At 33.0% G+C, this 23,226-nt stretch overlaps 4 protein-coding genes across 4 annotated transcripts in view; all 4 read left to right on the forward strand.

Annotated features, from left to right (window-relative positions):
- Positions 1-14,735, forward strand: part of LOC111692219 (odorant receptor 94a-like) — a 17,904-nt gene extending 3,169 nt beyond the window's left edge. Inside the window, exons 2-5 of the mRNA XM_023456081.1 lie at positions 6,653-7,392; positions 9,629-9,728; positions 14,390-14,494; positions 14,550-14,735. Coding sequence (XP_023311849.1) covers positions 6,653-7,392; positions 9,629-9,728; positions 14,390-14,494; positions 14,550-14,735 — 1,131 coding nt within the window. The remainder of the gene's footprint in view (positions 1-6,652; positions 7,393-9,628; positions 9,729-14,389; positions 14,495-14,549) is intronic.
- A 2,672-nt stretch (positions 14,736-17,407) lies between these two features.
- LOC108905890 (odorant receptor Or2-like) lies at positions 17,408-20,033 on the forward strand. Its single transcript, XM_023456082.1, has 6 exons — positions 17,408-17,413; positions 18,456-19,198; positions 19,378-19,477; positions 19,539-19,643; positions 19,697-19,852; positions 19,974-20,033. The coding sequence occupies exons 1-6, from the start codon at positions 17,408-17,410 to the stop codon at positions 20,031-20,033; spliced, it is 1,170 nt and encodes a 389-aa protein (XP_023311850.1).
- A 277-nt stretch (positions 20,034-20,310) lies between these two features.
- Positions 20,311-21,383, forward strand: LOC108905907 (biogenesis of lysosome-related organelles complex 1 subunit 1-like). The gene has a single exon (XM_018708976.1). The coding sequence runs from the start codon at positions 20,573-20,575 to the stop codon at positions 20,957-20,959; it is 387 nt and encodes a 128-aa protein (XP_018564492.1). The 5' UTR covers positions 20,311-20,572; the 3' UTR covers positions 20,960-21,383.
- Positions 21,384-21,683: 300 nt separating this feature from the next.
- Positions 21,684-22,152, forward strand: LOC108905905 (ribosomal protein 63, mitochondrial). Its single transcript, XM_018708975.1, has 2 exons — positions 21,684-21,898; positions 21,960-22,152. The coding sequence occupies exons 1-2, from the start codon at positions 21,725-21,727 to the stop codon at positions 22,101-22,103; spliced, it is 318 nt and encodes a 105-aa protein (XP_018564491.1). The 5' UTR covers positions 21,684-21,724; the 3' UTR covers positions 22,104-22,152.
- Positions 22,153-23,226: the final 1,074 nt, after the last annotated feature.

Consider the following 23,226-nt stretch of genomic DNA (forward strand, 5'->3'; position numbering starts at 1 on the left):
AACATTTATAATGCCACAAATAAATACAGACAATTTCTTCTTATTTATTATTTTATTATATTATAGTATTTTTCAAATTTTGACATTTGCCAAGATATACTTAGTAAATGGTTTTGATAAGGAAATAAAACATTTTTTAATAATTTTAAGTTTATTTTGTATCTACAAGAAACCCTAATTGATTTATACAGAATGTTGTTATGCATGTACTATTAAAACAATTTCTTGTTATGTATTTAATTGTAAGTAAAAATGACAACAATTTAATTTATTTGCTTCATAAACTTGATAAGCTGGCCAGTAAGCTGTAAAAATATAAAAATTATGCATGAACTGTTATAATAATCTCACTTTCCGGAGAGTATAACCGAATATTTGTACAATATTGGGTTAAATTCAATAATTCATATAGTTTGGAACTCTCAAAACATAGAAAACTTAATATTAACACTATATTTTCTATGTCTCAAACTGAATAAAGAAAGCAATTCACCACCATTAAAATTTTTTTAAGCATCCATAAGTATCAAAGGTTTCATAAAATATTAGTTGGAGTTTATCATCATACACATATTTATATCTATATTTAACTTAAATAAGATGTAATTACACATTTTATGCGTACTGTTTCTAATCGATTAATATAAGTAACATGAGTATGAGTGTTCCATATAATGTTGGTAAAGATATGGGTATGGTTTTTAATAAAACTATATAACTTAAAACTTACACATCATATTCCCAGTATAATATAATAACAAATAGAAAACTCTTAAGCACTAAATAATTATAAACACAATTCTTGCAATACCATAATTTACAATTTTCAGAGGATAACCAAAGAAACCAAAGATAACGAAAGCCAAACTTCAAATACGTGCAATTGCAAAGTCCAAACTGCATTACCAACCAACCCAAAATGACAGTGTTAGCATTCTCTGCGCCATCTTTTATTTTGGAAGGTAACTAACATGTGACGCCGCCATGACAGTTTCATTATTCATATGTTACATTTCATTTTACGTTAGTGCTATATTTTCTATGAGTAGTACCAACGATGATATCCAAACCGCCGTCTTCCAGACAAGCAGACGTTCAATAGAACCGCTACAACTTTTCGATTAACAGGTGCGTTCCCTTAACCGACTAGTAAAAAGAAGTTATACGAAGAAACAATGCTGCAGAAGTGCTTGAGCTTGTCGAAAATGATCCTGGTACTAGTACGAGAAAAATTTTTGTACTTACTTGATAAAGTAGGACCGCTGTTGCAAGACACTTTGCGAGTATACCGACTGCATCCCTATCATTACCAACTTCTCCCCACGGATCTTCTCCAAAGAGTTAATCTTTGTGAATGGTGGAGCAATCATCTGGATAGCCTTTCAAGAACCCTCTTCTGTGACGAAGTTACATTTACAAGAGATGGAATCAACAATTTCCGCAACGATCATGTGTGGGCAATCAAAAACCCTCATGCTATTCGAGAAACCCATTTTCAGAGAATATTCTCCGTAAACGTTTGGGCTGGAATAATTAATATAATGAACGTATCGGACCACATTTTTTCGATGGAAATTTGAACAGCGAGATGTACCGGCCTTTTTTGGAAAACGATCTACCTCTACTACTTCAGGACATTCCTCTTCAAATCAGAAGGATGACGTTCTTTTTACATGATGGTGCTCCGACTCATTATAGAAGAGGTGTCACTATTTTCCTCAATGAAAAGTATCCAAATCGATGATAGGTCGGGGTGGTCCCATGGCTTGGTTACCGCGATCTCCGGATCTCAACCCGTTGGACTTTTTCATGAAGACACTTACCTCTTCAATGGGAAAGCCTAATTGAGAAGATTAATGCAGCGTTTGATGAAGTGAAAAATAAATATGGGGAACTACAATTGGGAACGACAATTTCGACAGAGGAAAGAAAGAAACTTTATTTAAATAGGAAATACCTAATAGACACAGTTTCACGTATATATATCTATATATATATCTATAATACTATTAAAATACAATAAACAATTTCTATATGACAACATAAAATTTAACATGGGTACAATTTGCTATATATTAATCTTACTTATTTTAGAAAATCACGAAGTTTATGTTTAAATACATTTAAAGAGACAGAATTTTTAATATTACTTGGCAAGGAGGTAAATTCTTTGAAAACTTTATAGAAAATAGTTTTTTGCGCGAATGCTCTTTTTGCATGATTCAAATATAAGCAATTTACATTTCTTGTATCATAATTGTGTATTTCTCTAACATGTTTTATAAACGGCTCGAAATAAGAAGGTAATTGACGATTGATTATTTTGTAAATAAAAACTAATGCTAAATATTTCAAACGTAATTCTACAGACATCCATTCCAACACGTTAAGCATTAAATATATGGGAGTACTTCTATTGCATCGTAATATAATTCTCATTCCTCTATTTTGCAAAATGCGAAGCTGTTTTTGCACTTTACTGTCAAATAAATATAATATACTTGAACAGTAGTGGTTAGATAATTGTTTTATAAAGAGTAATATGTATTTGTCATAATCGATAAAAGTTGTGAAACTCTTGAAAAGAAATAAAAAATTTTTTGCTATTATATTTTTTATGTGTACATATAATATATGATCTTAATGAATATGAACTTAATGTATTTACATAGAATCCCAAATATTTAATATTTTTTACAATTTCGATATCGGTGTTGGCAAATGATATTTTTAAGTTATTTATATTAATTTTAGAATATTTATATTTAGTTGTAATTATCATCGCTTTAGTCTTATTGGTATTTAAACTTAGTTTATTACTATTTAAATAAGGTTCAATGTTTTGTAGATCCTGATTCGTTCTATCAATAGCCCCATTTAAATTACTATTCACAGTGGCAATCAAAGTATCATCCGCAAACAAATTAATAAAGTCACTGGTAGTATAGTTTATAATATCATTTAAATAAATTATAGATAAAATCGGTCCTAGGACACTGCCTTGAGGAACTCCAAAAGTATTAACAATGGGTGTTGACAATATGTTATTAATTTTAGTTATTTGTTGACGATTTGTCAGATAATTTTCAAACCAATTAAGAACGATGCCACCTAGGCCACAAGATTTAAGTTTTTTTTAGTAAGATATTTCTGTCAATAGTTTCAAATGCCCTTTTAGAATCTAGAAATATAGCAACAATGTAGTTACTCTTATCAATATTTTCAATCCAATTTGATATTGTAATTTGTAAAGCTGTCTCACAAGAGTGACTTCTAAATCCAGACTGACATGGAATAAATAAATTATTAGAATTAAAATAATCTGTTAGTTGCTCACATACTGAATTTCTAGAATTTTTTCAATTGTAATGTGTTTATAGGTCTAAAATTCATGCAGTCATTAGTATTTTTAATTTTTTCTATTGGTGTAATGTGACTTATTTTTAATTTGTCCGGAATAACACCAGTTTGTAACGATACATTTATTAAATTTAATAAAATTGGACCAATAGAATTTAAAGTATTTTTTATAAATCCTGCACTCATAATCTCACTTACACTCATGTTATTTAGTTTATTTACAATTTTTTCTAATTGATTTAAATTTAAAAATTTAAAATTACTGAAATTAGGCGGAAGAATATTTTCATGAGCTATCATTCACCTGTGGTATTGACATAATGATTTCATTAATACTAGAAACAAAGTACTTATTAATATTTTCAGCAATTTCTTTTCCTCCACTAACTGTAGTTATCATGTTATTCTGATGAAATAATATTACACTATTTGAAAACACCGTACTTTCATTTTTTATTAAAGATTTAAGAGTTTTCCACATCTGTTTCGAATTTTTATTGTTTTTATCAATTTGATTTTCATAGTAAGATGTTTTCTTTTTACTTAATAAAGTAACTACTTGATTTCTGCGCATTTTATATTTATTCCAAAATGTTTACTTATTAAGGTTTTGTATGCAATGTCCCTTTGTTTTGCTAGACTTTTTATTTCGCTATCGTACCAGGGCAAAATGATAAGCTTTTTGTATTCTTTTTGTAATAGGACAAATATCATTTACAATAGACGACACATTTTCCAAAATAAACATACATTTCATTTGGATTATTAGCACGATATGGCCATTCTATATTTTCTAATCTTTCATTAATTTATTTAATATTACTAGAGCTTTAATTTATAAATGTTATTAACATATCATCTTTTTTATCTGGTATACACATATTTACAGAAATTATATAATGATCCGAGTATTATGTACAATTGCCTTCACTTTATTTGTATTAGTTATAACATAATCTATTAGAGAACTGGTAGAATCAATTATTCTTGTACATTCCTGAACAATTTGTTCAAGTCCCATTATTTGAAAGATAATAATATATACAAATAATAAATAATATTATTTGTATACACACAGTTAGATTGAAAATTCAGATTAAAGCCACCAACCAAAAGAAAGTTAATATTTTTTAAATTTAATATTTTTTCACACCACTTTTTAATTCCATCAATAAATTCTTGATCACCGGATGCAGGCGATTGATATAACGAGCGTTCAAATAAAAACGTGGTCAAGTTGGTTCTGAAAATTTGGACGTAGGGCGTAGCGTATAGCAAATGAACTTAAACGTCATCTGTCAAAGCGCTATATCGCCGCTATCAATTTGAATATTTTCGTTTTAAAAAGCGTTTAAAATGGTGTTTTCTCAAGAACAAAAAGTGTTTATCATAGAGTCCTACTTTAGAAATGGACGCAAGATTGATGGAATATGGAAGTATTCTATTGAGGAATGTTTCATAGAATTTCAAAATCAATTTCCCGGCGTTGTTGAGTACAAAATTTTTCAAAGTGCAGTTCAGCGTTGTGTTAATGTTTTTCGTGAAACGGGCAGTGTAACAAGAAAAGAAGGAAGCGGCCGACCTAAAAAGCGGACTGAAGAATTAAAAGAAAATGTCCAACAAATAATGGAAAATGCGCCAAGAACTTCTGTACGTGTTTTATCACAAATGGTGGGAGTATCAGTCGGTACCTGCCACACAGTGTTAAAAAAAGATTTGCGTTTGTTCTCCTATCGTTTAACTTGTCAGCAAGAACTTCATGAAGTTGATTTTCCGCGACGGGCTGTATTTTGTGAATGGTTTTTAAACAACTACGGTGAACTTCATAATATCACCTTTTTTTCTGATGAAGCCTGGTTTCATTTAAGTGGTTACGTAAACTCACAGAATATGAGAATGTGGTCTTCTGAAAAACCAGATAACTTTTTTGTCGAGGGCCCTCTACACGCTCAAAAAATTGGAGTTTGGTGTGCTCTCAATCGAAGGAGGATTTATGGACCTATTTTTTTTAATGGTACTCTTACTGCGCAAAGGTATAGAGAAGAAATTATCGCTCCTTTTGTTAACCAGCTGGAAGAAAACGAAATTACAAACTTTTACTTTCAACAAGATGGCGCAAGGGCACATACGGCAGGCGAGACGATGAATATGTTGAGGGAAGTTTTCCAAAATCGACTAATAAGTCTCAATGCTGAACATGAATTTCCACCGAGGTCATGTGATATTACGCCGTGTGATTTCTTTTTGTGGCCTTACCTTAAAAACACTATTTTTGAACTGCCTATTCCTGATTTAAACCATCTGCAGGCTCGACTTATAGACAAGATTCGTGAAATTAACAATACCCCGAGCATCTTAGAAAATGTCTTTAATTCTTTGAGGAACAGGTGTGAAAAGTGCTTGGAACAAGGAGGGGGACACTTTCAGCAGCTGCTTTAATTTATTGTTATAACAAGGAGGGGGACACTTTCCGCAGCTCCTTTAATTGTTTGTTATTGTTATCACGATTATTCTTTAAAATAAAGTTATATAGTCAATAACGTTATTGAATCTGACAGCTGCTATACAGCTCGTTGAGAAATGAGGTTAAGTTGGTCGCTATAAGCTACTCCCTACGTCCAATGTGTCAGAACCAACTTGGACCACGTTTTTATTTGAACGCTCGTTACAACACCTATGGCCCAAACTTCATTTTAAACAATACTTTGATCAACATGAACCAACAATTTGGAACACATACATATTTTTTTAAAACAGAAAATCTAACACCATTTTTTACAAAAATTAACACACCTCCAGTACGCCTGTTATGAGAGTCACATCGTACCAATTTATAATCATTTATTGCCGGTTTGAGCATTTAAATATACTAATTCAACGTTGTACGGTAAATTAGGAGCTATTAGTTTTTCGTTCTATCTCGAGAACTGCTATTTTCATGAAATTTATCAACAATCTTGGGTATATTGTTTATATACCTTATAAGGATTGAGTTATGCATTGCACAAGACGGCGGTCCTGAAGCTTTTATTCAAAGAAACCATATTTTTACCAACAAAGTAATTTACTCTTCAACAACTACCCATACGACTTCAAAGTGAGTAGAACCATTTTTGCTTAAAATTAGTCATATACAAAGTCTCTCGGATACTTTGGTAGCCACCTTATATTTGAGACAAATTTTTGGAAAACCTAAAAAATAAATAATACCCTGTTGCAATCTTCACCAGTTCTAAATAAGAGTCTATTCTTCTTCCGTTGAAGAAACCTACAGATTGTAAATTCCTTTTAGACCTTCAACATGCTGGACTTCTTCGCAGCCGAGAAACTATACCTGACCCTCGCAGGCTTCTACCCTGCCGAGCCAGGTCTTCGCAGACATCTCTTCATACTGAGTGCCCTCGTCAACCTGTCCATATCCTGGTTGCAATTCCTGTCTCTCGTAACTTTTTCTTACTTCAATTTAGACGATCTGAGGAAACTGACCGATATCCTTGTATTCTGCGTGACACAGTTCGCGTTTCTCAACAAACTGACGAATCTGATCTGGCACAAAAGCAGTTTGAAGGAGCTGGAGGCGTTACTGCAAAAACCAGTTTTTACCAGCGTTAGAAGTGAAGAAAAACACATTCTGACAAGCCATCTGCAAGGCGGGAAATTACTAGCTAAAATGTACAGAGTGATGTGTTTCCTGGGCGTTGTACTCTACGCTTTGTTTCCGTTTTTGGACGAGAGATCCGACAAAGAGCCTAAATTCCCTTTGCCCTGCTGGTTTCCTTTCAACGAAGGCGACTACTACTACCCGGTGTTCTTCTTTGAAATTTGGAGCATTGCTATCTCGGCTGTTCTTAATTCTAGCATCGACCTATTGACTATCATGACGATGGTATTGGCCACTGCCGAGTTTGAAGTTTTGAACAGGAAACTGACCAATATTTCGACGTCTTCGGGAGTAGGTGGGGACTACGACGATGATGACGAAGTAAGGAGTAGGCTGGAGGAATGTATCATTCACTACGATGAAGCACTCAAGTGAGTAGATACAAATTTTGTTTAAATTTTAATTTCCGAAAAATATTTTTGTTTGCAGTTTGGTGAAACACATTGAACTCACGTTTTCGAAGGGCATTTTCGTGCAGTTCTTCTGCAGTGTTATGGCGATCTGCTTAACAGGGTTTCAGATGCTAGTGGTATGTACAACCATTTAATAGTAATAATATGGTGGTTTTTTGTGACGGTAATAGTAAAGGGACTTTTCGTGCGGAGTACCGTTATACAGGGTGTTTCAGGATTAAGTCGACAAACTTTAAGGAGATATTCCTCATAAAAAATAAGAAAAAAATCAAGTATACATTTTTTTCAAGAGACGCTTATTCACTTTCGAAATGCCGTAAATGTTTTAAAAAATGGCCCCTAAGAACTGCAAAGGGTATCCTTTAACTTTCTTCGCCTAATTAACCTTTGTTGTAGAAACAACGGTGGTCATTTTGAACAGTTTTTATAAGTTGTACTAAATTTAATAACCTCAACTTTGTTACTTTTATCACCTGCATTTTATATTTTATTTTATTGTTTTTACGAATTATTTCAATAAAATTAGGCATGTTAATTAGGCATAACTCTAATTCGTCGTATGTGTGTATCCATATCGAAAAATGAAGGAACATTTGGTATATTTTATCGTAGTAAACACTCATTAAGAATTGCAAGATACAAATGACTTAAAGATCAAACTGAAATTACAGTCAGCCTACAAATTCAGTGACTTCTAGCACTTTATTAGGTACCTATATGGATGGCAAGATAATGTAGACATTTAAAGTCACATCGTACCAATTTATAATCATTTATTGCCGGTTTGAGCATTTAAATATACTAATTCAACGTTGTACGGTAAATTAGGAGCTATTAGTTTTTCGTTCTATCTCGAGAACTGCTATTTTCATGAAATTTATCAACAATCTTGGGTATATTGTTTATATACCTTATAAGGATTGAGTTATGCATTGCACAAGACGGCGGTCCTGAAGCTTTTATTCAAAGAAACCATATTTTTACCAACAAAGTAATTTACTCTTCAACAACTACCCATACGACTTCAAAGTGAGTAGAATCATTTTTGCTTAAAATTAGTCATATAATTCATATACAAAAGGTCTGTTCCAACAAGAGTCAGGGATTGGTTCCGAACCGTTTGAAATGTTTGGCCAGCTAAGTTCTAAATGTGTCTTCAGTGAATATATCGCAAGAATTAGTTGGATGCACATTTCTGACGGTTCGGAACCAATCCCTGACTCTTGTTGGAACAGACCTAAAGTCACTCGGATACCTGGGCAGCCACCTTATATTTGAGACAAATTTTTGGAAAACCTAAAAAATAAATAATACCCTGTTGCAATCTTCACCAGTTCTAAATAAGAGTCTATTCTTCTTCCGTTGAAGAAACCTACAGACTGTAAATTCCTTTTAGACCTTCAACACGCTGGACTTCTTCGCAGCCGAGAAACTATACCTGACCCTCGCAGGCTTCTACCCTGCCGAGCCAGGTCTTCGCAGACATCTCTTCATACTGAGTGCCCTCGTCAACCTGTCCATATCCTGGTTGCAATTCCTGTCTCTCGTAACTTTTTCTTACTTCAATTTAGACGATCTGAGGAAACTGACCGATATCCTTGTATTCTGCGTGACACAGTTCGCGTTTCTCAACAAACTGACGAATCTGATCTGGCACAAAAGCAGTTTGAAGGAGCTGGAGGCGCTACTGCAAAAACCAGTTTTTACCAGCGTTAGAAGTGAAGAAAAACACATTCTGACAAGCCATCTGCAAGGCGGGAAATTACTAGCTAAAATGTACAGAGTGATGTGTTTCCTGGGCGTTGTACTCTACGCTTTGTTTCCGTTTTTGGACGAGAGATCCGACAAAGAGCCTAAATTCCCTTTGCCCTGCTGGTTTCCTTTCAACGAAGGCGACTACTACTACCCGGTGTTCTTCTTTGAAATTTGGAGCATTGCTATCTCAGCTGTTCTTAATTCTAGCATCGACCTATTGACTATCATGACGATGATATTGGCCACTGCAGAGTTCAAAATTTTGAACAGGAAACTGACCAATATTTCGATGTCTTCGGGAGTAGGTGGGGACTACGACGATGATGACGAAGTAAGGAGTAGACTGGGAGAATGTATTATTCACTACGACGAAGCACTCAAGTGAGTAGATACAAATTTTGTTTTAATTTTATTTTCCGAAAAATATTTTTGTTTGCAGTTTGGTGAGACACATTGAACTCACGTTTTCGAAGGGCATTTTCGTGCAGTTCTTCTGCAGCGTTATGGCGATCTGCTTGACAGGGTTTCAGATGCTAGTGGTATGTACAACTATTTACTAGTAATAATATGGTGCTTTTTTGTGACGGTAATAGTAAAAAGACTTTTCGTGTGGAGTACCCTTATATATTTCTTCAGGACCGCATCTCATAGATAGATCCAGATCGAGAGGAATATCTTTTAGCCATAAATACTAATTTATTAACCTTAACCAAAGATCTGCATTAAAAAGGCGCCAAAAACAGTACAATTTTGATCCTAGCAAATGTTGGTTGTCATCCTAAAATGATGATTTTTATAATAGGTACAAGCAATATATACAGGGTGTCCCAGAATAACGGGTACAACGGAAGACCACAGAATCGTGAACACAAAATAGGCAGATTTAGGCTAATAATTCACCTATATCCGAAATCGTATTCAATTGGCCGATAGATGGCCTCAAAGATCGTGAAATTTTTTTGAATTTTGTAAATAACTCGAATACGTATTATTCGATTTTGATTATTTTTGTGGTGTGGACTTGTGCTTTCAATCTACACATTTAGGCGTTATACAGAATGTTTCTTAAAACTTACAACTCCTAGAAAATTGGTGTATGGTGATAATATCCGTTCATAACTTTTTTCTCTTTCGGGCAATAATGACAACTATTTTTTATTTGATAAATGATACCATTTGGAAGTTTTTGGGCCTCTTGTAGAATTTTGATTAAATGAGCGGTTTGGGTACAAAAAAATATTTTTTAAATGTATACATTATCCTGCCACCCATATTATAATACTTAACAAAGGGCTAGTAGGTTCTGATTTTGTAGATTGACTGTAATTTCTGGTAGATCTTTAAGTCATTGTACCTACCAATTCTGTTTTACCAGAAGCGGAATAATAAATATTCACAATGCTCAAGAAAATCATCGTGTTGTCAAAGTGAAACATTATCAGCATGAATTTCACATCAGTGTTTGGTTTGCGATTATATTGGCCCTGTTATTCTACCCAATATGGCGAAATTTATTTAGAATTTTTGTAAAAATCGATGTGCCGTTATTATTCAGAGCTAACATGTGGTTTATGCATGATGGACCTCCACCACATTTCACTGTAGAGGTCCGGCAGTATCTGAACCAAAGGTTCTCTCAACGATGGATCGGTAGAGGAGATAATGTTTCTGTTAATTGGCCTATACGTTCATCAGACTTAACCCCTTGCTACTATTATCTTTGGGACACTCTGAAAACAACAGTGCATGGTTCCACATCTAACACTAAACTGAGTTGTAGAGGCATATCCAAAATGCCATAAATGTTTTAAAAAATAGCCCTTAAGAGTTTTTATAAGTTGTACTAAATTTAATAACCTCAACTTTGTCAATTATCATCAGCATTTTTTATTTTATTTGATTGTTTTTACGAATTATTTCATTAAAATTAGACATGTTGTAAATAACTCTAATTCGTCGCAAAATGAAGTAACATGTGGTATATTTTATCATAGTAAACACTCATTAAGAATTGGCAGATACAATGACTTAAAGATCAATCTGAAATTACAGTCAGCCTACAAATTATTGACTTCTAGCACATTATTAGGTACCTATATGGATGGCAAGATAATGTAGACATTTAAAAAATATTTTTTTGTAGCCAAACCGCTCATTTAATCAAAATTCTATAAGAGACCCAAAAACTGCCAAATGGTATCACCTATCAAATAAAAAATAGTCTTTATTTCCCGAAAGAAGAAAAAGTTATAAACGGATATTATCACCATACACTAATTTTGTAGGAGTTGCGAGTTTCAAAGAACACTCTGTATAACATCAAAATTTGTAGATTGAAAGCAAAAATCCACACCCCAAAAATAATCAAAATCAGTTATTATAATGGTACTTTTATTACTTTTCATATTGGTTGATTTCTCTCAGTGTAATCAACGGTAGGTACACATTGTATAATAACAGCAATAGTAAATAAATAAGTAAATTATCTGTTGTGACTAGGGTTTCTGATTTTTCGGCCTACTTTTCTCCTCGGGACTCGAGAATTCTCGACTAGGAATTCCTGGGAATTCTCGAATTCTCGAGAATTTTCTAATACTTAAAAAAGTCATAATTTTGGTATTGCAATGCGAAATATAAACATACTATTATACTTAACAATTATTCAGTATTTTTATTAATTACTTATGTTTCTACTTCTATTAACAAAACTAAATTAAACTTTGAGTATCTTCCTCTTGAAAACTTATGTTTATTTCAATGTTTTTGAATCGTAGCTTTCTTCCAATAATTATTAATAATCATTAATCATGCAGTCTTTTAGTTAAACAAACAGTAGATAAGGAATTTAACCGAAGAAATCTTAAAAAAAAAACAAGCTTTAATTTAAAGATACAGAACCGTTCTCCCTATTAATTTATCACTTATAATCACAATCACATTAACAAAACAAAAATAAAATAATCAACTAAATAAAGAAACAGGAACTAAATATTTTCAGAATCAACATCAACATTAGGTATCTGCTTATAATAAAATTTCTATACAGACTTATAACAAGGTACATTAAAAAAATAAGAATCATCAAAGTAAACTAAAGCCTTGAAAACTTAAAATAAATAAATCATGAGTTAGTGGAGAAACGAGAAACCACTTTAACCGCTCAGTTATTTGTCGAGAAACGAATTGAACGCATGAACGAAACGAACTCTAATCAAGAACTTAAGACGCGCGTGATTTTTAAATTTCTCGATTTCTCGACACTTTCTTCTCGTCTCGAGTAAGGCCAGATTTCCCGGGAATTCTCACTTCGAGAAGTCTCGACCAGAAACCCTAGTTGTGACACCAGTACCAATACTTCCGTTACAGATATCGTTCAGCAGTATGCGATTCGCACTGCTGGTGGTCTACCTTTTGGTGATGATGTGTCAGGTGGCCATGTACTGCTGGTATGGTCACAATGTGATGGATAGCGTAATTAAAATCTAGTGGTCGGGTAAATCCAAGGATTAACGTTCAATTGTTGCAGAGCGACGAGGTGACCAGCGCCTGCTACATGAGCAGGTGGGACAAATGTAGCGTAGAAATCAGGAAATCCTTGATGATTGTGATGGAGAGGGCCAAAAAACCGGCCACCATAAGAGCGGGGAANTATAATATGTGTCAGAACGGTACCGCTGTTGTATCACTACAATTATGAGTGGAAAGGTGACATTTCTGAAATTTATTTGCTTCTTTGATTTGTTGGTAGAACTGATTTATGCGTCAAAAAACTTGACAAAGTCTGTAGCAGTGTAAAACCACACTGTTTACCAATAAATTCGTGAATTAATAATTGATGAAGAACTTCGTCAATTTATTGATGAATAAATTGTCAATGTAAAACAGCGATGGTATTGTAATATGGGTGGCAAGATAATGTAGACATTTAAAAAATATTTTTTTATACGCAAACCGCTCATTTAATCAAAATTCTATAAGTGACCTAAAAACTTCCAAATGGTATCACCTGTCAAATAAAAAATAGTCATTATTTCCCGAAAGAGAAAAAAGTTATGAACGGATATTATCATCATACACCAATTTTGTAGGAGTTGCGAGTTTTAAAAAACACTCTGTATAACATCAAAATTTGTAGATTGAAAGCAAAAGTCCACACCCCAAAATTAATCAAAATCGATTAAGACGTTAAGACGAGTTATTTAAAAATTCAAAACGTCTTCACGAAGTTCGAGGCCATCTAGCGGCCAAACGAAACGATTTTGGATATAGGTGAATTAACCTAAAACTGCCTATTTCGTATTTTTGCTGATATATATATTCTTCGTTTTTTCTGGTAATAAAGTCTATTTGCTTTGCTCATTCATAGTCGAAGAAATAAAGCACTGGACCTCCGAAATTTTTCGATCAAGTCGTATCAACATGGGTTTTTTGCATTCGGTTTCTAAAATTATGAGAAAAAAATGTATCAACTTTGTATTATGTTTTGCGATCAAATTGCAAAATGCATCCGGAAAAATGCATTTTTTTAAAGTCACCTAGAAAAAATTCATAACTCGGTTAATAATGCTTGGAATGGACTCAAATCGGGGTCCAGAGGTTTTCGAGGTCGCTGATCCCGAATATGACGTTCAAATTGGTCCATCGACGACCTGCAGCTTAGGATTGATGATGAACGTCATCTCCGAGGCTTCTCCTGAATTTCACTCTTAAATGCAACGAGACTTGACACCCGGTGGTTTTTCGGGTCGCTGATTCCTAATTTGGCGTCGGCGAGCACACCCCGGACACCTGGTGCACTGGAAGCTGGACATGGACGTCATCTTCAGGAGATTTCCTGTAAAATTCGTGTAAAAATGTATGCAAGTGTTATTTCAGAAACAAATCAAAATCATTTATTTCCAAATCACTTGCCATTTCCAACCTACTCTTAACTTCAATTTAATTTAACTCAAATATAATCTAACTCCATTTTATCCTAATCTAATCAACTATTAACTTTAATTTGAAAATATTCTACTAAATATAATTTTCATCATAAATTGACGTATTACTACGTTGTTCATCTTCATCATCTATAGCCCCCCTAGTTGATTAATTAATGTTAATAAGTTAATAGTTGATTAGATTAGGATAAAATGGAGTTAGATTGTATATAAGTAAATTATCTGTTGTGACACTATTACCAATACTTCTGTTACAGATATCATTCAGCAGTATGCGATTCGTATTGCTGGTGGTCTACCTCTTGGTCATGATGTGGCAGGTGGCCATGTACTGCTGGTACGGTCACAATGTGATGGACAGCGTAATTAAAATCTAGTGGTCGGGTAAATCGAAGAACTAACGTTCAATTGTTGCAGAGCGATGAGGTGACCAGCGCCTGCTACATGAGCAGGTGGGACAAATGTAGCGTAGAAGTCAGGAAATCCTTGATGATTGTGATGGAGAGGGCCAAAAAACCGGCCACCATAAGAGCGGGGAACTTCTTCACGCTAAATATACCCACTTTGATGACGGTAGTAATTAGTAATATGTATAAACATTGATTTTATAGGTGTTTATGTGATATAAATTATTAATGTCACTAGATCGAACCTCGCTCAGCCATAAATTATGAGCATATCATAATATTCGCGTTTGCTAAATAAATGCGCCATTTTCAAAAGAAAACTTGAAAATACGGCTATTAATTGTACTCTCGAAAAACAGCACAGCAATCACTACAACAATGTATTACAAACTGACTTTTGAATACAGTCCGGCTTCATAAGAAACCTACAATGTCGTATAAATTTTTAATTGGCATTTTTCTCTATGACCTTAACCCACTAAACATTTTTCAGTTTCTGACATGTTTCAGAAACGTTTAAATTTTTCTTGAAACGTTTCATAAAAAATCCATGCAACGTTCTGGTAACGTTCTAGAAGCCCAAGATGTCCTCCCCAAAATACGTTTCCAATGAAACGTTTCAAAAAATTGGTTTCAGTAACATTCTTTTTATGTTCCATTTATGCCCTCGATATTTTTGTTTTACGTTTCAGTATATTTTCAGAAATGTTTGAGTAACATAATAATTTTATTACCATATTGTTCTCATAATGCTCTCAACTTTAGATCATTTTCATTTCAAAAGCGTTTTTGAAATAGTATAAATAGTGTGAGTATTTTTTTAAATATCTCTAATACTCCTTTGTGATATTTTTATTTGTATTGTGAATGACTTAATTCGAACTAAAAAAAGTTACATTGTATATTAAAAAAAATAAATATGCTCTTCTAGTTTGGGGATGCGGCAACTTTTACTAAGAATTTCTTTCTTTTTGAGAAGCCACTGAAAAAAGTTTCTAATATGGATTATGAATTTTGCCATTCATCGTACAAATAAAAATATCACAAAACAATATCAGAAGCATTAAAAAAAGCTACACATTTTATATAGTTCAAATACGCTTCTGAAATGGAAATTCTCTAATGTTGAGACCTTCATGAATATGGTAACATGACGAACTGATAATTAGAAAAAGTTAGTTATGATTATGAATCTTAAAATGGTAGGTACATGAAAAACAAATAACATTACTGAAAAATAATATAAAGTTATAATTTCTTCTACGCATGGTCAATATTACATATATCCTTTTAATAATAATAAATTATACAGCAGAAATAAGGATACAAAATGATATTTTGACAAAGTAAATATAACTTCCGATACAAGTTTGTGTTATCAGTTAACTCATTTAATTTTTGACATAAGTTCACTAACACTTACCAATATGGTTTATATTTTTAAGACATCGTAGATAAAAAAATCCTATCCCTACTCTATATTTAATCGATGTATTACATCTATTTTTTTTTAAAAAAAACAATGTTTGCAATTATATAAGTAATTTTTAAGTACCTATGTAAGTTGCAGTAGTTAATTTGCATCTATGTAACTATGAGCGTTACAGGGATTCCAGAATTGCATAATTTACAATTCTGTAAAAATGTTACTATTACTTGCGGTCTAATCGTAGCCTATAGAATTATAAATTTACAAAGAAACGTAGAATCGACGCATTAGTTGCAAATGCCGTACTTTTTTACAGATTCTCAGGTCGTCGTATTCTTATTTCGCACTGCTTCAAAGGGTATACGGAAACAACTGAAGATCAACGAAACATGAGAAGTACAGTAGTTTAGTATTGTCACCACTTTTTTTTTACTTCAAATTGTCCGTCATTCTTGATGTTTAGAAGAAGAGTAAAAATATGAAAATGCACATAAAATCACTGATATGTACATTAGATTCATTAGATCCATAGGAGCTGTTTGTTTTATAATAAAAAATGTCTGTTGTTCACGTTGATGTAAGAAGAAGACCTTTTTTGTTGTTCACCTAAATTTTATCCCTAGAAGTACCACATTCAACTGTTATTTTCGGGTAAAATCCCTGTTTCCAATTTGAAATATAAGTTTGAATTAATTGTCACATATTTTAAACAATTCACTAGAGCACAAATGGATATATGAAGGTATGTCAGACCGCCATTTCAGGGCAACCAAGAACATTGTGGTACATCTAGGAACTTTAACATTTTGAATGTTTCAGCACCATCTAGACGAGGTGCTGTATAATGTGAATACAAAAAATAAAGCACATTAACCACACAAATTAGATAATGTACACAATGCATTGCATTAAAAGCATAATGGAAAAAATAGTTTTTTTTTTAAATTTATTTTATTAAAGCTTAAGCAAATAAAATATAAAACCAGAGGATGCTTGCAAATGCAGTAATACTAGTACAAAAACTTGAGTTGTATTAGAAAATGGTACCTACTGCTACTTATACCTACAATACGGATTTTCCGAATTTTAAATATGACTCCATAATAACCTTCTTTAGAATTAATTTATTTCTTATGGGGAAACAATTTTACTATCTTCCATAAATGCTTAGTTATTTAACTTTTACATGTTATCATTTTATGAAGGTAACTGTACCCCAGAACTTGTACGAAATAAATTGAGTACCTATAATTATCTCTGAACTTATATGTTACAGGCAATAATTAGCGTTAAATAGTTCAATTAATTATTAACATCTACGCTATAATGTCTTAACTGAACTTAATTGGTTAATTATTAACTGTGATTTTTTAATGACGAGTATAAGTTCCGGTGAAAGATGTGATTCATTTCATTTTTAATTTAACAGAAAAGGAAAGATGCAGGTAAGTAGTAGGCAAATTATTTTTTCTTAAAACATCACTAATTGTGTTATATGTGAATGTGTATCGCTATGTCTTACACTGTATGGATTTATGTACAGAACTTTCCAAAGTTAGTCTACATACAATTTTTTAATGACGTATTCTACGAAAATATAAGGAAACATTTCCTCCTAAGGGGTTACAGTACCACAAAGGTGCGCCCGCAAAATATATATTTTTTTAGACCCTTCAGACTAAGAGGTTGTGGATAAATATTGCTGCAACTGTTTGGTAAGGCGGTTATTTCAACTGTTTTAGTAAAAAATCTTATAGGTTGCATAGTTTTCAAGAAAAACTGATCTAGATATTTTGTTATATGCTAAAAATATATAAAATACTTTTTTGCCGAGGCCCCCTCGACGTTTCGACCTTCAAAACGCACCTCGAATTAACTCCGATATACAGGGTGTTTATTAAGTACTTGTACAAACTTCAAAGGGTAAATCTTTGACTAATTTTAAGATAAAAAGTTCATATGAACATGGGTCTGCAACGGCTTGGTTCTTGCGATACAGAGCGCTCATATGAACTTTATATTTTAAAATTAGTAAAAGATTCACCCTTTAAAATTTGTACAAGTACTTAATAACACCCTGTAGTTTGAAATTTGAAACACATATTATATCAGGTGTCCTAAAATTCACTCAAGTTTTGAATTTTGTACTTGCGGTAAAGTGTTGCCAACGAAAAAAAGAGACACAGCGTGGCAGTTGACAGTTCAGAATTGTTAAAACAAAAGAACAACCTTCAACAAGTCGTTTAACAAAAAAGAGAGTGTTGCTGAGAATCCAGGAACATCAATTCGGCACCGTGGTTAAGAATTGGACATTTCATGCTTACAAAATTCAATTGACCCAAGAACTGCCTATTGACCACGCAGAGCGAAGAGAGTTCATGGAATAAATAGGTTATGGAAAAAAAATTAAAATTTTTAATTAAAATCCTGTGTTTTCTATCAAAATAATTTATAATTAATTTAATATCTCTCCTTTTTTTCTTTCAGAAATTTGATTTGCTAGCTTCCTTTGATACTGAAAAGTACCATTTAACCCTCGGTGGGTTCTACCCAAGTACCCACATCAAATATAAATACCTCTACGTCTTAAGCTGCATTTTCAACTTGTTCATATCATGGTCTCAGTTCCTCTCCATGGCTACATTTTCATATTTCAACTCCTCAAATCTAGAGAAACTCTCAGAAATTCTTTTATTCTGCATGACTCAGTTCGCTTTTCTGAACAAACTGACAAATTTTGTTGCACAAAAAACCAGTTTGATGAAATTGGAGGTGATGTTGCAGAGTTATCTTCTGACAAACGTAACTCAGAAAGAGATCGACGTTCTGGAAAACCACATAAAGGAAGGAAGGCTTCTAGCTAAGGTCTACAGGGTGTTGTGCTTTCTGGTGGTTCTGTTCTATGCTCTGTTTCCATTTTTGGACGATCGATCTGGGGAAAGTCACAAATTTCCTTTGCCTTGCTGGTTCCCCTTTGATGAAATTAAGTATTACTACCAAGTATTCTTCATGGAGATTCTAAGTATAGCCGTTGGTGCATGGATCAATTCAAACATCGATATCTTGACTGTCATGATGTGTGTATTAGCGACGGCTGAATTTGAGGTTTTGAGGAATAGATTGGCTACTATTTTACAACCCCTGTCTACATCTGCAAGTATCGCCGAGGGAGATGCACTGGTAAAGACGAAGTTAAGGGATTGTGTGAATCAGTACGATGAGTTACTTTGGTAAGCCAATCTGTTTGATGTTATTCTAAGATTTAGATATGTGTTTGAAAGTTTGAAACAACTATTTTTTTAAATTTGACTTTTATCTGATATAAGAAGCAATGTAGTTATAATAAAATCTTATTTTGTGCAAAAGAAATACTATTTTAGGTAACAATACTACTAAATTTTTGTTGCAGTTTGGTAAATCAAATAGAAATTACGTTCTCAAAAGGGATTTTCGTGCAGTTTTTCTGCAGTGTCATAGTCATTTGCCTAACAGGGTTTCAGATGATAGTGGTGCGTGTGAAATTATTTAATTTCAACAAATCAGACTTATATCTCTGTATCAACCTTTCAGATATCCTTCAACAGCATGCAGTTCTTTTTACTAATCGTATACTTCTCGTGCATGATGTGTCAGGTGGCCATGTATTGCTGGTACGGACATACCGTCATGGAGAGTGTAAATATCCTTGTTCTTTGTATTAACATAAATAAGACATCTAGTTGTTTCAGAGTGACAAGATTAGGGACGCTTGCTACTTAGCCGATTGGAATGAATCCGATTTGATTGTTCAGAAATCCCTGCTTATGATAATGGAAAGGGCCAAGAGACCTGCGATACTTAGGGCTGGGAATTTCTTTGAATTGAACATACCAACGCTGATGAAGGTAATTTGAATGATAATTGTGCTGTATTAACTCTATAAGGGCGTTAAATCGTCAATTAATACGTATAATGGTTTGCCAGCATATGGTGCATTCCCTTAATAAGTATCATCTTCTTTTACAGATTTTGAGATCGTCTTATTCGTACTTTGCGGTACTACAACGACTTTATGGCAAAAAATAACTATAATACTTCATTGAACGGTGTAGGTTTATATAATATAGTTTCACTTTCACAGTTTTTCTTTATTTAAAATGTGTAGACAAGACAAATAAAACTACAAGCATTGCACTGTACGACTTATTATGTGAATTCACAAAAAAAAACAACCAAGAGATGGCGCTGTTTTGATACGTGATTCGTAAGTAAAATAGTCAACTCTGAATTTCATATGTGTGGTTTATATTTCATATTTAATCCGGCAATCCGGCACTTATTTTACAATGTTTACTAGTTTACTATGTGATTTCCTGATTATGATTTAAAACTAGACACTGCAATTGGTTAGTTTTAAAAATTCGACAAGGCGATTGGCTAATATCTGATTGTCATTGGAAAGTATCTTGTTCAAACGACTAGTTTATAATTTTAGTTGACATATAACATAACCTATTATTCTCACAATCTCACAACAGCCTTAGGTACTTCGGAAGAGAATTAACGATGACATTTGTATATTTGTGTGAATGGGATTGAACAATACAACAGGCTTGTTTTAAAAAATGCTGTCCTCTATGTTAAGAGAACACCAATCTAAGCAAATCGCAAAGAAGGAAAGTCAAGAGTCGAAACGCAGGGAAGCTTGTACCAGTGCTAGCGACCTAACTCAGGCTCTAGTCGATCATTTAAACGTAGGTGTGGCTCAGGCTTACCTGAACCAGAAAAAGTTGGACGTCGAAGCCAAACAGTTGCATGTGAACGCTACGAATTTCTCCAAGCAGACGCAGCAATGGTTGAACCTGGTCGAGTCTTTCAGTGGGGCATTGAAGGAGTTGGGTGATGTGGAGAACTGGGCTAGGACTATAGAGGGGGATGTTAGGACCATTACGATGGCTTTGGAGATTGTTTATAAAGGCTCGCAAGAAAATAATACGAACAGTATTGAATAACTAATACGTTACGATTTGCTAAGGTTTTGGTGATGATGTTTTAAGTTGCCTGTGATTTTTAGCACAAATTGCTTGCTAGTTCAGTGGTCATTTGCCAATAGCTGTTATTTATAAACAAAATTAATTATTTTGAAGACATTTGTTCAAAATTAGCTCTACAACTCGTGACAATTATTGGGAAAATTGCTTATATTGCGAGTATAAGTATGCGGAAGGTATATAAGAAAAATTAAACCAATCTTTTTGGGATATTTACCCAATTTTTATCAAAATGTTGATAAAAGTCAAAATACGAACAGTGTAGGAAGAATATGAAAACATTGATTTTTTTCTGGTTTGTAGGTGTTTGTGCATAAATTTGTACTATTTTTGAATATTTATTTATACTTATTTTAATAAAAAGCTTGTTATGTTAAATACAGAAAATAAAAAACGGATCATAAATACATTTTTTGTCTAGAGTAAGTAAATTTGACAGTAATTACTTTTATTTTCTTTTTTGGAAATTTATTTTCATTTCATTCAAATTCATTCTGTTTATTTTAATTAAATTACAAATTAAGAATTGTACATTACTGGATTGGATTCGACCTACTATATAGACTGTAGTTCAAACCATGACCAAATTTCTTCATCTTCTTTTGAGTTTGATCGTAGCCTCACGGCTCTTTACAATTGTTACCAATAAAGAGGAAGAAGAGGATGATTTCAATCATCCCTAACCTAACACTTTGGCCTGAGCTTCAGTTTACGTCAAAATTCAAAATGCGTATTTTTCAAGCATTATTTCGCAGAAAACACATGCCAAACGGGCATATATACAGAGGAAAGAACCGTTTGTACAGAGAACCCCAAGTGGAAGACGTGGTGAAGCTCAGAAATCGGTTCGAAATCGAAGAAGAGAACATGTTCTACCTTAGACACGCCTATCTCACACCCGTAAGTTATTTTAGATGCAGTAATAATTATACAGAGTTACATCCTATGTATTTTTGTTTAGGAACAATCTTATGGACATGCGAAGGCTTTGGGAAAGAACGAAGAAAACTTCATCAAAACCAAAACAAAGAGGAGACCCTTCTACGACCATATCACTATCGAAGGCACATTGGCGCACCTCCGCGTGAAAGAACCTTGGGATTAACAGTTTTTGGGTGCTTTAAATAGTTTTAATAAATAGTGTTATAGTTTTACCAGTTTTTCTTTTGAATGTGTAGAGTCCGAAAATTAGTGAATTGTTGAAAGTAAGTACAAAATTTTGTTTTTTATTGTTCATAAGGTGTTTAGTAATATATTAGGTTGCTTACTGGATAGTGGATGCAAAAAAACACTCATTGTTCAAGAGTTGTTTATTATAAATTAATTAATATACATCAAAAATACCTTTACAGTTTGTCGTCATTAATAAACCTTTATGTAAAATATAGTTCAATCTCTAAAACTGAGTTAATATTTCATAAAAAGAATCTAAAAAGGTTCATACAAGGAGACGCTAGAATATATAATGTAAAAATACTGAAAATGAAACAATACTGGGTGTCGTAATGTAATACTAAAAAGTGTTAGTCTATTATCATGGCCGATTTGTAACTTGATACTTTTCTACCCTGTATATATTTCTGTTCAACACATTATTCATAATTTATTTATTTTTTCTGTAAAATGCATTTCGTGTAAAAAATGGGAACAAAGCGATAACAATGGATAAATGTGTATAGAAAATACGATTTGACTAAGTTTTAATAGTACCAGAGAAATATTAAAGGTTATTTGGTGTTTTTACCAAATATTTTAGCTTTGTTCATATTTTAATATCGATTAATATCAAAAAGTGGCGATACTTTTGGCAAGTCGGGTTAATGATAATGCAGACCAGGACAGAATAAAATCGTGTCAAATTCTGCGACACGTACTTGCCAAGACAGTTATAAAAATGAAATATGAAATAATTTTTGTTAGATTTCATAATCTGTTACTAATTAATTAAGGATTTTATCTACAAACATTTATATATGTACAGCGACAAGCAAAAAGCGAGTATCATATCGAGAAAATGGTTATTATTGCATTTAGATAAGTGCCGCTACCAATAATCGTCTTTGCATCATTGAGAACGTAAAAAAATGTCAATTAGCGCAGTCCTTTTTAGGGTTCCGGCGAAGAATTAAGAAACATTACAAAATTATGTAGCGGAAGTCCCTCATTTGAATAATAATTATAATAATCAACATCGGAGCACATATTAACCTGGTGAACCTAGAATTTTC

This window comes from Anoplophora glabripennis, unplaced genomic scaffold, assembly GCF_000390285.2.
Source record: "Anoplophora glabripennis isolate ALB-LARVAE unplaced genomic scaffold, Agla_2.0 scaffold255, whole genome shotgun sequence".
Classification (NCBI taxonomy): domain Eukaryota; kingdom Metazoa; phylum Arthropoda; class Insecta; order Coleoptera; family Cerambycidae; genus Anoplophora; species Anoplophora glabripennis.